The sequence below is a fragment of the Aegilops tauschii genome, chromosome 6 (genome assembly GCF_002575655.3).
Source record: "Aegilops tauschii subsp. strangulata cultivar AL8/78 chromosome 6, Aet v6.0, whole genome shotgun sequence".
Classification (NCBI taxonomy): domain Eukaryota; kingdom Viridiplantae; phylum Streptophyta; class Magnoliopsida; order Poales; family Poaceae; genus Aegilops; species Aegilops tauschii.
In genome coordinates this window covers 7,436,610-7,451,656 of record NC_053040.3, presented here as the reverse complement: position 1 = coordinate 7,451,656, position 15,047 = coordinate 7,436,610, and the positions used below count along the sequence as shown (strand labels likewise).

At 44.2% G+C, this 15,047-nt stretch overlaps 1 protein-coding gene across 5 annotated transcripts; it reads left to right on the top strand.

Moving 5' to 3' along the window:
• Positions 1-8,979: 8,979 nt before the first annotated feature.
• Positions 8,980-14,619, top strand: LOC109734444 (disease resistance protein RGA5). Of its 5 annotated transcripts, none has more exons than XR_002225857.4 (5): positions 8,980-9,218; positions 9,364-9,495; positions 9,726-10,600; positions 11,430-13,431; positions 14,187-14,619. XR_002225857.4 is itself a non-coding variant. In XM_020293652.4 (5 exons), the coding sequence occupies exons 3-5, from the start codon at positions 9,807-9,809 to the stop codon at positions 14,283-14,285; spliced, it is 2,823 nt and encodes a 940-aa protein (XP_020149241.1). In that variant the 5' UTR covers positions 8,980-9,218; positions 9,364-9,495; positions 9,726-9,806; the 3' UTR covers positions 14,286-14,619. The 5 variants fall into 5 exon arrangements, 3 of the variants coding, with proteins under 3 accessions (XP_020149241.1, XP_040247507.1, XP_020149242.1); XR_002225858.4 differs by having other exon boundaries at positions 14,109-14,619; XM_020293652.4 differs by having other exon boundaries at positions 11,430-13,359.
• The last annotated feature ends 428 nt before the right edge of the window (positions 14,620-15,047 follow it).

The following is a 15,047-nucleotide window of genomic DNA, read 5'->3' as shown; positions in this document are numbered from 1 at the left end:
TACGTGCAAGTCATTGACCATAGCAAGTACGTGATCGCCGGTACGCATGGCGGGCTTCTTCCGGTGATCTGCCTCGCCTTTGAAATGCTTGCCTTTCTTTTGACATTGATTGTTGGTCGGAAGAAATCGACGATGGCCCAGGTACACATTCTTCCTGCATTTGTCCAGGTATATACTTTCGGTGTCACCTAAACAGTGCGTGCATGCGTGGTATCCCTTGTTTGTCTGTCCTGAAAGGTTACTAAGAGCGGGCCAATCGTTGATGGTTACAAACAGCAACGCGTGCAGGTTAAATTCCTCCTGTTTGTGCTCATCCCACACACGTACACCGTTTCCATTCCACGGCTGTAAAAGTTCTTCAACTAATGGTCTTAGGTACACATCAATGTCGTTGCCGGGTTGCTTAAGGCCTTGGATGAGAACTGGCATTGTAATGAACTTCCGCTTCATGCAGTTCCAAGGAGGAAGGTTATACATACATAGAGTCATGGGCCAGGTGCTGTGATTGCTGCTCTGCTCCCCGAAAGGATTAATGCCATCCGCGCTTAAACCAAACCATACGTTCCTTGGGTCACCTGCAAACTCAGCCCAGTACTTTCTCTTCATTTTTCTCCACTGCGACCCGTCAGCGGGTGCTCTCAACTTCCCGTCTTTCTTACGGTCCTCTCTATGTCATCGCATCAACTTGGCATGCTCTTCGTTTCTGAACAGACGTTTCAACCGTGAATTATAGGAGCATACCACATCACCTTCGCAGGAACCCTCTTCCTGGGGGGCTCGCCGTCAACATCACCAGGGTCATCTCGTCTGATCTTATACCATAATGCACCGCATACCGGGCATGCGTTCAAATCCTCGTATACACCGCGGTAGAGGATGCAGTCATTAGGGTATGCATGTATCTTCAGCACCTCCAATCCTAGAGGGCATACGAACTTCTTTGTTGCGTACATACTGCCGGACTATTCGTTATCCTTTGGAAGCTTCTTCTTCAATATTTTCAGTAGCTTCTCAAATCCTTTGTCAGGCACAGCATTCTCTGCCTTCCACTGCAGCAATTCCAGTACGGTACCGAGCTTTGTGTTGCCATCTTCGCAATTGGGGTACAACCCTTTTTTGTGATCCTCTAACATGCGATCGAACTTCAGCTTCTCCTTATGACTTTCGCACTGTCTCCTTGCATCAACAATGACCCGGCGGAGATCATCATCATCAGGCACATCGCCTGGTTCTTCTTGATCTTCAGCAGCTTCCCCTGTTGCAGCATCACCGTATTCAGGGGGCACATAGTTGTCATCGTCCTCTTCTTCTTCGCTGTCTTCCATCATAACCCCTATTTCTCCGTGCTTGGTCCAAACATTATAGTGTGGCATGAAACCCTTATAAAGCAGGTGGGTGTGAAGGATTTCCGGTCAGAGTAAGACTTCGTTTTCCCACATATAGGGCATGGACAACACATAAAACCATTATGCTTGTTTGCCTCAGCCACTTCGAAAAAATTATGCACGCCCTTAATGTACTCGGAGGTGTGTCTGTCACCATACATCCATTGTCGGTTCATCTGCGTGCACTATATATAATTATGTGTGTCAAAAACCATTACAGATTCACATGGATAGATAAGTGACCAAATTAATAGAAGTTCATCATCACATTAAAACCAAAGTACATACATAGTTCTCAATGAACAACATATAGCTCTCCAGAGCATCTAATTAAACCATACATTGAAACTATGTAAAACCTTTCAATGCAACAACAAATGCGATCATAATCGCAATCAAGGTAACAGTTGATCCAACGGCATAATGATACCAAGCCTCTGTATGAATGGCATATTTTCTAATCTTTCGAATCTTCAACCACATTGCATCCATCTTGATCTTGTGATCATCGACGACATCCACAACATGCAACTCCAATATCATCTTCTCCTCTTCAATTTTTTTTTATTTTTTCTTCAAGTAATTGTTTTCTTCTTCAACTAAATTTAACCTCTCGACAATAGGGTCGGTTGGAATTTTCGGTTCACATACGTCCTAGATAAATAAAATCTATGTCACGATTGGTCGGCATAATTGTCATAAACAATAAATGAACAAAATAGTTATAAAAGATAATATATACCAAATCTGAATCATAGCCAGGACGAGGGCCGACGGGGGCGGATACCAAAACCATGTACTATATAATAACAAGAAATAATAAAAGTAAGAAAATTAGACAAGTATCTATCTAATCATACAAGTAAGAATTTTTTTTCTTTCAGAAAGAAGATAAGAACAAGAGGCTCACCACGGTGGTGCCGACGACGAGATCGGCGCGGGCGATCGACGGCGGTGAAGACGGGGACGGGACTTGACGGACCGCTAAACCTAGACAAATCTCGAGGAAAATGGAGCTTGGAGGTCGAGCTTCGAGAGGAGAAAGCTTAACTAGCGTGGCTCGGACATTTCATCGAACAACTCATGTGCATAGGAGGTGAGCTAGAGCACCACAAAGTTCTCCCCTCGCCGGCCAGAAAAATAGAGCAATGGAGTGCTCTGCTCACGGGCGAGGGGGTACATATAGCCACCTCATTGGTCCCGGTTCGTGGCAGGAACCGGGACTAAAGGCCACCCTTCTGTCCCGGTTCCAGCCACGAACCAGGACCAATGGATATGGTCCAGGAGCGAGGACCATTGGTCCCGGTTCGAGCCTGGAACCGAGACAAATGGTTCCAGACGAACCGGGACCAATGCCCCACGAGGCCCGGCCGGCCCCTTGGGCTCACCAACCGGGATGTATGCCTCCATTGGTCCCGGTTCGTGGCTCAACCGGGACTAATGGGCTGGCCAGGCCTGAACCAAAGCCCTGTTTTCTACTAGTGTTACTGTGTATTGAACTGAAATGATTCAAGATAAAACTTAGGGAAAGAACAACCGGGATCATGGGATGTGTTGTAATTTGATCAGTTCCATTGTAACTTTGCGATGAAATATGTTGTTTCACGCACGTTATTGGAGGTTGTATCAACTGCCCTGCATTGCAAGGGTCTCAATGCAGCAGCTATCGGAATAACTACATGGAGTTACCTGATCTAGTTTTGCAGCCCTGCCACACACCATGCAGGCACATATATCTCATGTCCTTGTGGTTTCAGCCGGTGTTTTTCAGATTTGTAAAAGGTAGTATGAAAACCGTAGTGCAAGAAATGCAGTAACAAGACCTTGGCAAAGAAGACTGGTAAGGCTTGGACCATGGCTAAAAGCAACTCTAGTAGATTCGCCATATCGGTGATCGCCATATAAGATATGAAGCGCACTCCGCATGGATATGGAGATTGTGGTTGGGTGCAAACACAGAGTCACCATAGTGTGCCATCCATATATTTGAATTATTGATATTTTAGTTTTACATTGTCCTTAAAAATGTACGGGCATAATCTCAATTTATACATACAAAACACATGTTTAGCGTGATAACTTAATAGAAACTATAATAGGAGCGATAACCGTAAGCTGCCGCTGCTCCTCCTCGTCTATGCGTGCAGACCGTACTCATGGATGATCTGCACCTCAGTGCGATCTTGGCTGTTGGTGAGCTCAATCGTGGCGTGGATCGTGTCCTCCGGCTCCGCTTCCTGCTCCGGCTGGTAAGTGATGGGGGCGGCAACTTTCACCCGAACGAGGGGGGCGGTAGGGCCGTCGGGGACGGCACCGTATGGCTCCTCCTTCATCCAAACGAGGGGCCTGGCCGCCTGGCTCCCTTGGCCGCCGCCGCCACCTGCGCCAAGAGATGCGATGGGTCCATCATGCCAGCTAGATCTGCCGCAGGAGGAGGAGCCGGTGGCTGCCGTGGCAAGTGCACCATGGGAGTGTTCGCCCAACGTTTGTGCGACATCTGCCATGTTCAGACTATCGGCAAACTTCTGGCACGATGACACTGTTGCTGAGAGAGGAGAAGATGGGGGTGGGGGAGGAGGTGGCTCGGACTTGGGTGATGGGAACGCCTCGCCGCCTATCTTTTATCGTAGGGTATGAAGTCATGTGGCCATCCGAATGGCTGCCATGGGAATCAAGGGAGCGCTGGCCACCATTATTGGCTACGTGGTTACTGGTCATGTCTCCCACTCACCCGTGATTCATTGACACATGGATAGGCATGTACGGGCAGCGCCACGCTTCAAACTCGGCAGTGGCGTTAGGAGGAATAAGCTGAAACTTCTCTCCAACGCAAGCAGTTGGTTTATGGACAGAGCTCCATATTGGCCTCCTAGCATCCATTGGAAGCTACAAGGTTGTTTATGAGGAAACTGCTAGATTGTCATTTTGGCCCAAAATCTTCTTACTTGCAGTTTCTATGCCGATCGGGACCATATGGTGACTCTACTACAATGCTCTAATATAAAACACCGGAAAAAAACACTAAATCACTAAAATGCAGAACTACCTAAATCACATACTGGTGGCGGGTGGCTGAGGGCACCAATCACCGGTAAGGCTTGGCCCAGGCTAATCCTGCCAAAACGGAGGCCGGGCCAATCTCAGTTAAGTTTGAGCCTAGATTACCTCTGATGCGAGTAATCAAAAGCGCCACTAATATCTAACATACCAGTGGCGGGTGGTTTGTGGTACCGGCCACTACTAATTCTTGGCCAATGGCTAATCTGGAACCAAATTACTAGTGGCAGGTGTCCCGGGCCGCCACTTCATACTATCAAAAAATGTCCCAGAGCAAAGCGTAAAAAAGCCTTATCATTACCTCTTCATCATGTAATTGAAGAAAAAATACATCAATCCATGCCCTAAGATGTTTTAGAGTCTGGTTTGTGGGTGAATTCGTCACACATTTCTTGATTGTTGGCGAGGGCAGCACTGGAAAGTGCAGATATGCAGCGTACTCTTGCAGACCAGCTAAGGCGGATGTCAGTTTAGCCCGGTGAACGAGGTGCAAGACGAGCGAGGCAGCCAGCGTTAGCTAACCATCTTTTCCTCTCTATTCTGTCTCGTTGATTGGCTGACACTCTTGATCGATGGATACTCCACAGGTTGGCTATAGCGGTAGTACCTCGCTGCTCCAAACATACAAGAGAGAGATCGCTGGACTGAGTTGGTTGATATTTGATAATTAGAGAAATCGGGTCAATCTAACATAGTACATGTCTAAGATGGAGCCAGCCGTGGGACAGGTGTCCGGGTCTAGCTCTGCCCTATGAAATGCATCCTCGCTAGGGCCATATCATCTGCTACATAAAGTTCTGGCATCACTGTGAGGCCCTTATTTTGTTAACCGGACCCTTCAATTTGCACGACATATTGCTGTGATTGTGGCGGGTGATGCTTGTTCGCCCTTAGACAATGCATTGTAAAGATATCAAAGTAGATGCGCCAACGAGCATCTTATCTCCTGGTTGCCTCTCAAGCCTAGAGCTATCTGCTCCAACATGCATGCAAAATGACCATGACAATGGCTTGCCACGTTCACCAGGTTGAGTTTAGCTGCGTACCATGCGTGTTGCATCCGCTCAATAGTAAAATCTCCTAGTTGATGTCTATTAGTACCTCCGGATTACTGCTTCATCGCTTTGTAATTTATAGAGCAGCCTTGTAGCTCATATTTCACTACTCCCAACGTATGTCATAATAAACTAGTCCTTCCTTGCAAAAGCATGGGCATTTAAGACTTGTCTACCTTCCCCAACTCAGCCAGATCGATAAATCAGCGAAACGATGGCACGCTCCACCCACTCGAGCGTACAACATGCACCTACATGGCTAGGAGAGGATGGGGGCCGGGACTAACACATCACCATACATTTCCCTATATGCTTACCCCAACGTTCACCTAGATAAAAGCTACATGGTTTTGCACGCAAACTTCTTTGCTAGTATTAAAAAATTGTAGATAGGATGAGGGGAAGGAAGAGAAGTAATCGTGAAAGTACAAGTGTGTGGGAGTAGGAGGCAACAGGTAAATGAGGACCATCCATCTATATTAGCAACCCAGAGTTAGATGACACAAACAACAACGACATACCACAACAAATGACATCTCCAAGGAGAGTAGTCAATGAAACATATATCCAGGGGAGAGTTCTAGAGGGAACGGCTGAGTACGACGGAGCATTTGCGATTATTAATTAGTCCTGGTTCTCCATGGCTTGGTAGGCTTCAGCTTGTTCACCAGCAGCTTGCCCTTAGTTTTTTCTTCGAATGTACAGTAGAAGTTGGGACCAAACCAGGACTGTTAGCTGGACCGGGGCCTTTTTTTTAGTTGCTCTTCCCCGTTGTCTCGCCATGAAAGGAAACGGAGAACGAGGAATGGCATGGCCATTGATCGAACGCAGGCCCCTTTGTCTTGTCCCGCAGCAGCATAGCCCATAAAACTCCCTTCGTCCCGTCAGCGCACCCCGATTGCTCCACAGTTCTCCGATTTCCCCCTCCCCTCAACTAGAGGCCCCCCGAACCTTGATCCATGGAGACATGCGTGGAGGCAGCCCGTGCTGGGAAGGAGCGGCGCATGGAGGCGGGAGGCTGATACTGCTGATGTTGTGTGTGCGCCTTGGTTGGAGGCGTCCGGCTATGTGATGTCGCTGTCGTGAGAGATTGCAGGCGGTAGGCTATCAGAGATGAGAGAGGCTTAGACTAGGATTGGACCAAAGTATTTTCTAGCTGAAGTTGTATCTACTGGGCAAGCAACCGCAACAAATTCACGTCAAGATCCGAGCATTCTGGACTCACATGCGTGCAGTATTCAATGTATTCGCTTAGTGTATAGCAAATTTATGTTCCATCACCTGTTCTGTCACTCTTCACCCCAACCCATGGAAAATACTCTTAGTGCTTTTTATATGATCCATATATTTTAAACCATAATTTGATTTGTTGTCTTTTTTATACATTTCGAATCATGATGACAAGATCTTTCAAACAAGATCAATATCGAATATTAGCTAAGCTCACTTCAAATTTTCCGTTCCATAAAATTGATTGGAATTGAAATGGATTTACTTTTTATTTTTATTTTTTCTTCTTTTGATTGAAATTGAAAAATTCCATATATCATTTTATGTCATACATGTCAATACCTTAGTTAGCAGATGCATTTCAATTACAAAATCACTTTGTTACCAGATGCATTTCAATACCAGATCACATTATTACAAGATGCATTTCAAAACCATATACTTCACCACCATATCATTTTGTTAGCATATAAATTTCAATACCAATTGCATTTCAACTCCGAGATCCGTTTCAGTACCGCATCCATTTCAATTAATGTGAGCCTGAAATTTCAAATTGAAATGCTACTGGTGTATATAATGTGAGACTGAAATATGAAATTGAAATTTCCAAACCGCATCATTTTCAATTAATGTGGGATCGAAATTTGATATGGAAATGCAATTGTTATATATAATGCGAGACTGAAATTTAAATTAAAACAATAGAGTGAGTCCATTTCAGTTACAAGCCCGGTTTCAGTACTGCATCCATTTCAAGTAATGTGAGATTGGAATATGAAATTGAAATGGAACATGTATATATATAATGTGAGACCGAAATATGAAATTGAAATTTCCAGAATGCACCCATTTTAATTTTCAGACCAGTTTCAGTACGACATCCATTTCATCACCCACATTTTTTAATTAATGTGAGACTGAAATATATAACTGATTTTTCACATCACAACTATCAATGTTGAACTGAAAATAGTGAAAATAAAACGACTCTGAAATTTATCCAAATTTCATGTTCTTTGAAAGGTCTTGTTGCCAGGATTTAAATATAAAAAAATTGATAATCGAGTTTTGGTTTAGAAGATATGAATGTTTCAAAATATCACATAGGAATAAAAGGGTTTCTTTTTATATAGGAGAGGAAGAATATAATGAATGCATGCATTGTCCTTCCGCTAGAAAATGCAATTCGCCCGGATTCAGAGTTTTAGGGATTATCTATTTCTTTTTATGACATAGATGGAGGGAGGTGCTTATTACTGTGATTTGTGATGGTGGTGTTGCAAAGGAAGGGGACAACAAACGTAGAGAGTTAAAGTACATATTTGTGAAAATTCTACATTTCTAAATTTATGATTTCTGTTGTAAAATAGCTTGACAACCTGTAATTGTGATCTTAGTTGCATTTTTCACGTTGTGTAATTGGTTTCCGAGCATAATTTATTTTATGCTTTAGTGTCCATGCCACTTTAAATTGTTTTTTATCCTCCGCCAATACTAACTGGTCCACGGACGGATATGGAGAGTCCGTGTTGGAAATGCCGTGAACAAACATCTGCTTGGAATATTAAGAGCGTTTTTGAGGGGTCGGAGGTGTTGGAATAAGCCACGGCGTGTGTGGTCGGGCTCGTCGGGCGCGTCGGGCGCGCGCGGGACGGGCGGGACACACTGATGCCGTCGGGCTCGTCGGGTTCGTCAGGCGTGTCGGTGATGCACGGGACGGGTGGGACGTGTGGGACGCAGCAGCGTAGCGTGTGTGTGTGTATGGCGTGATGGTACAGTCACGTTAGCTAGCTAGATGCATTGGCAGTTCCGTTGCGGCCGGACGCGGTGTGCGCGTGGGAGCGCGTTGCGTACGCATGGAGTTAGCTGGTAGTTAGATCGTGGGCTCGTTCGCTGCATGCTAGGTCGTGTGGGTCATTCAGTTAGTGGCTAGCATGACGGGCCGGCTACGCATGCGTGAGTCTGCTACTTACGAGTTGTACCATGTTTGCTTGAAAGTGTGGCAGGAGAATAGAAGTGAGAAAAGGCCGAGGCTGTGTGTGCGGCTGGCCACCAAAAACTATCTGCTTGTACTCCTTCGTCTACCTCCAGTCATCCGTGTGAGAGAGCGGTTCCAACAGGAGGGAGTATTGTAGTGCAGAGCTATGGTGGTGAATGGGACGTTGACGAGTCAGTGCAGCCAGCGGACAGCAGGCCATGTGCATCAACAGTGACGACACAGGAGGGGGCTATGCAATGGCCTACACCACCACAGCCACTGCACGAGAGAACAGTGCAGCCAGTCCACTTTTACTGTTTCCATGTGGCTCCCTGAAATTCCACTCTGCTTTCCCTTCCCTTGCATGCTTTCCTCCGGAGTTCTTTCCTCTCCGCAGCGCGTGGCTTCCTTCCAATGGCAGCCTCCCGATTCGTTCGCGGGCGACCGGCGGCGTGGTGAGCAGCAGCGACGGTGCCGGCGAGTACGCGCCCAGCCAGAGCGAGCGGCAAGGTGAGCACCATTTTGGCCTTTTCTTTCTCCGCAGGTTCATTACTTCCACAGCTGCTGCACGCAAAATCTGTGTGAGATCCATTAAATTACCCAGCAAGATTTGACTCTGTTCTGCATTTTTTCCCTTCTTCTTCTTTTCACGCAGGGATCTGCTGCACTCCACCCATAATAATTTTTCTAACAACCCGTTTCCCTCAGCTCCAGATCTGCGTCCATCGTCGTCTTTAGTGGAGAACAGAGCTTCCGCCATCTTACTCCAACTCTGGCCACTGCTCAAGTAAGTGAGAATCCCTCTCCAAATTAACCCAAACGCTCTTAGTTTGCTCTGTAGCTCAGGCTCTCAAATCGGTCAACACAATTTGTGCCATTGTGCGTTCAGTGTTATCTACAGATTCATTATTCAGGCTACATATATATCTAACCCCATCATGGGTTCTGGCATGTATATATCTACTTTTTTCTTTGAGGGGATATATCTTGTTATATTAATCTTCATACATACTGCAGGTTCAGAAGGCAACATGTAAGCAGAAGCAAGTATGACTAACTAGCTAGTAAGCCAGACAAGGTAACTCACTAATTAAAGAGATGGTAGGAGTCATGATGAGCACTTCAACTGGCGCCATGAACTCCCTCCTGGGCAAGCTGACCACCCTCATGGGGGAGGAGTTCGCCAAGCTCAAGAATCTACGCAAGGAAGTGAAGTTCATCAAGGATGAGCTTGGCAGCATGAAGGATACTCTTGAGGTGCTTGCAGATGTGGACAAGCTAGACCCCCAGACCAAGAGCTGGAGGGACACACTAAGGGAGATGTCTTACGACATTGAAGACATCATTGACGACTTTATGCATCACATTGGGAAGAAAAGTGAATCTGAAAACCAAGGGTTCGCCAAGAAGACTGTTCGGCTCCTAAAAAAGTTGAGAGTCCGCCATCAGATTGCCAGTCGGATCAAGGAGATCAAGGAACTTGTGCTTGAGATAAGTGCGCGGCGCCAACGGTACAAGCTTGATATTTCCCCATCAAAATATGTGGAAATTGACCCACGAGTTGCCATACTCTATGAAAATGCAGCCAATCTTGTTGGTGTGGAAGGGCCAGCGGAGGAGCTTGAGAACCTGCTAAAAGATGAGAACGAGAAATTCAAGGTGGTGTCGATTGTGGGATTTGGAGGTCTAGGCAAAACAACACTTGCCAATGTGGTATATGGTAAGCTCAAGAACAGTTTTTCGCACTGTGCTTTTGTGCCAGTCTCTCAAAAGCCAGACATCACGAAACTTCTCCATGGTTTAATGTCCCAACTTGGATGTACACCATCTTCTCATCATTGCGGCTTAAATGTCATGTTGGACCAACTTAGGGAACATCTACACAACAAGAGGTATCCATTTTACTTTGTGCATGTTGTTGTTTGCCAATGTCTTTGATATGTTTCAAAATGCTATATATTTAGCTTCGCCGGTTAATATTTTTTGCAACAAGCTTTGTGCATTAGTTTACATAAAACTGTATGTTCTTAGAGTATTAGAACTTCAGAGAAAATAATAGCTGTTCCAAAAGAAATGCAAACAATAAAAGAAGTGTTAAGAAGAATATGCATGCAGATTAGTCAACATAATTACAGACTTCTAATTTTAAAATCTTATGTTGCCAGCTGAATCCTCTTTTTAAAATATATGTTGTCATGTCAAATGTTTTTTCTTGACAAAATCCTTATGTGAGGTAAGGTGTAACACATTTCCTCGGAACAGCCCGTCTTGGAGTTAATTTTTTTTAGAGAATTTGAATAGAATAAATGATGCATTACATGAAACATGGTAGGAGGTAGAACTCTCTTAGATAAAGAGAAGGACAAAATTCTTTAAAATGATCTTGGTTTAGAGCACTGAGACAAAGAGAAGGAAGAAATTCTTCAGAAAATTTGCTGGATGTAGAGCTGGTGCCTTTTCTAAATGAAGTCTTTTTGTAGAAAAGAAACAGTCTTTTCAAGTGCAAATAACTAAAAGCTATAGCTCAACCTGAGGTCAATTTAGTCGCATGCATAATCTTGGGCAAATGATTGATGGCATGCCAATTTATGAGTTTGTTTACTTATTCAATCAGAACTACTTATTGACTAATTAAAGGTAAAATTCTCTGGTTCGACATCTGAGATTAGTATTTGATAATTTTCTGCTACTTGACTTAACTTTATGCTAAATGTTTGGCAGGTACTTGATTATAATTGATGATCTATGGGGTGTATCAGACTGGGATATTATCAAACGTGCATTCCCAGAAAATGATCTTGGCAGCAGAGCAATAGTGACTACAAGAGTTCAGGAAGTGGCTGCAGCATGTTGCTCCAATCATCATGATTATATTTTACAAATGAAGCCTCTAAATGACAAACACTCGAGAAGGTTGTTTTTTGGCAGGATATTTGGCAGGGAAGATGCTTGCCCTAACACACTCAGAGATGTTTCGGTTGAAATTCTCCAAAAATGTGGTGGCTTGCCTCTTGCAATTATTAGCATAGCAGGCCTGCTAGCAAGTGAAGGTCCCAACCAAGAGGAGTTGGAACATGTTCGGAATTCTTTGGGCTCGATGTCTGGAACAAAACTCACACTTCAAGGGATGAGACAAATCTTAAACCTCAGTTACAAAGACCTTCCATGTCATCTGAAGACATGCTTGTTATATCTTGGTATGTATCCGGAGGACTACACAATAAAGAGGTCTGATCTGGAACGCCAATGGATGGCGGAAGGTTTTGTTAGTAAAGAAAATGGACAAGACATGGAGAAAAATGCGAGAAACTATTTCAATGAGCTTGTCAATAGGAGCCTTGTTCAACCTGTAGAATTTGACAGCAGTGGGTCGGTGACAGAATGCAAAGTACACGATATGATGCTCGATCTTATCCTGGTTAAGTGTGCGGAAGAGAATTTTCTCACTGTAGTGGATGGTTCACAGGCCAATACAGCACCGGAATACAAGGTTCGTCGTCTGTCTGTTCGCTTGAATGATGCAAGTAATGGAACATTATTATTGGGGAAGATTAGTTTGTCACAGGTCCGGTCCGTTATGATCTTTGGAAGATCTGAGAATCAGAATATACTTCCTCTGTCGAAATTCAAGTTCCTCCGAGTTCTTTTTATCAAGGATTACCCTACATCAATCGACCTCACTGGGATGAACGAACTGTATCAGCTAAGATATGTACAGATTGATGGCAGTGGTGACGATGTGCACCTACCAACACAGATTAGAGGACTCCAACAATTAGAAACATTTGATATATGGTACTGTGCCAGTGTTCCATCGGATATAGTTTATCTGCCACACTTGTTGCATCTGAGTATTGGACGTCTTAGAGGGCTGCCTGATGGGATTGGCAAAATGAAATCCCTGAGATCTCTTTGTGGATTTAATTTATCAGTAAACTCACTAGATAACATCAAGGGCCTTGGAGAGATGACCAATATGAGAGATCTAGCTCTCACCGGCCACATTGCTTACCATGATCAGGACGGCATCATGGATGTTCTAAACTCTTCTTTGAAAAAACTTGGTAGCCTTGAGTTCCTGCGCATATATATCCATGGATGCACGGATGGCTTGTCTCCTCCGTGCAGCCTTCAAAGACTCGCCACAATGCAGTTTCCATGGGGGGATTCTTATTTTTCCAGGGTCCCTAACTGGCCGAGGGAATTTCATAACCTGCGTGTGTTGCAGTTCATTGTTGATGAGCTGCTCACGGAGGATGTTGGTATTGTTGCGGATTTGCCCTCCCTCACCGACCTTGATTTACATGTCCGAAGACCCCCAAAAGAAATGATTGTCATCTATGGAAGAGGAACATTCCCTGCTCTAAAGCAGTTTACACTCAGCTTGAGTAACGCATCATACCTGACCTTCCAGGCTGGGGCGATGCCCATGCTCCAGAGGTTCAAGATAACTTTCAGCGTCAAAGGTTGGAAGAAGAACGGGGCTGGACCAGCCGGCATCGAGCATTTGCCTGCACTTGAAGAGGTGTCTGCATATATCGAGCACAACCAGGCTACAGAATCTGAATGGAGCAGCTCTGAATATGCATTTAGGAGTGCCGTCGAAATGCATCCTGGCAATCCCCGCATTGAAGTCGAACATTCTAATTGGGTTCGTTTTTTTGACAAATAATTTCTGCTTTGACTCCGCATCACGCGGCTATCTTTGATAGAACCTCGACGGGTAAAGTTCCTCTAGCTTGCTTCACTACGATCAGTAGTAGTTTCGTTATTATAGCAAGGTTTATCTGCAGTGTTATGTATGGAGATTTCAGAACTGAGTTGCCAGATTTCCACCAAAATTTCAGTTAATTTTAATTTGTAGTTAGGATTTTCCTTTATAGATTGAAACTACTACCTCCATTCCTAAATATAGTGCCCCAAGGTCTTATATTTAGGAATGGAGGTAGTAAATGGGTGTATGCTTCTCAAGTTCACATTCCAGGTTGAAGTTTGAGCATAAGATGCTACGTGTAAACAGTATGAAGAAAGATTATTTTGACGGTTAAAATGAAGAATAATGAGTTACAGAACCTCTTTTTTGCTAATCAGATATTCAACATCAATTTTTTTGTTTAATTACGTTGTTGCTAAACTGTATATACCGGGATATTTTGCTGAGGTATTCTCTTCAAGCTTGTGTGATGCATAGTTTTAGCCTTTGATTATTGAGATAGCTTTCGTTATGGCTCTGTGATGTATAGTATAGTTGACCGTGATCTTTGTGGTATTCTTTAATTTCTTGTGGAAACTCTTTTATTGTTACATAAGCGTGAGAACTGAACAAGTATGTGGTTGTGCTGAACTCCCTCCCCGCGTAATTCCAGAGTTTTGACCAGTCTGGATAGTATTGGTTTTCAGGCTATGAAGTGCATCAACGCCAATATCTGTTAAATTGTATAGCTTTGTGAGGACTGAACAACGGAATGCTGCATGCAGATGTCTATGAAGATACATGTCATAACAGATGGAGATGGGCTGCTGTTTCTCCCAGCTGGAAGATCGAGCTTCACGGTCTTCGCTCCTTGTGCCACCTAATTCCATTTACCCTTTGTGAACATTCATTTCATTATCTCAGAGTTCCGTTTCGTTACCTCTCTGAGATGATGACCACGCTTTGATTCTGCTTGTAATAAATAAGGCTTGGTGCTGGGCAGAAGTTTGCACTCATAGATGGTGCTTTGCTCCTTCATCCCAGCGTTTCCAGCTTCGGATTATCTTGTTCATTTATGTTGGTGTGCTTACTTTGTATTGAACTGAACGTTCTTATTTCAAGATTCGAGATAAAACTTGTTAGAAGACAATTTACTTGAGATGTATTGTAATTTGCTTAGTTTCAATGTGAATTCGCTAAGAAATGTTGTTTCACTCATTTTATTGGAGGTTTTGGCACAAGCCCTGAATTACAAGGCACCCTGAACATCATATGCTTGTGATTTCTGACTGTGGTTTCAGCTCGTGTCACATCCAATGTGCTTGCTTAGTTTCTAGTTGATGCATTTTCTTTATGAGCTAGTCTCTCCCTGGTCAATGCCAACCACACCTCCGCCCGCTTCCGCGCCAGTTAGCCTTACTTACCACATTTCATTGAACTGTTTCTTCTCCTTTGTTAATCTGATTCATCCGCATTCCATCAAACTGTTTCTTCTCCTTTGTCAATCTAATACATCATTTCTCAGTGTTTCCTCTTTGAGATGATGGCCACTCTTTAATTATGTGTGTATTGAGGCTTGGTTGTGGCCAGGAGTTTGCACTCAAAGATATGGTACCTCGCTCCTTCCTCCCAGCTTGTCCAAGTGT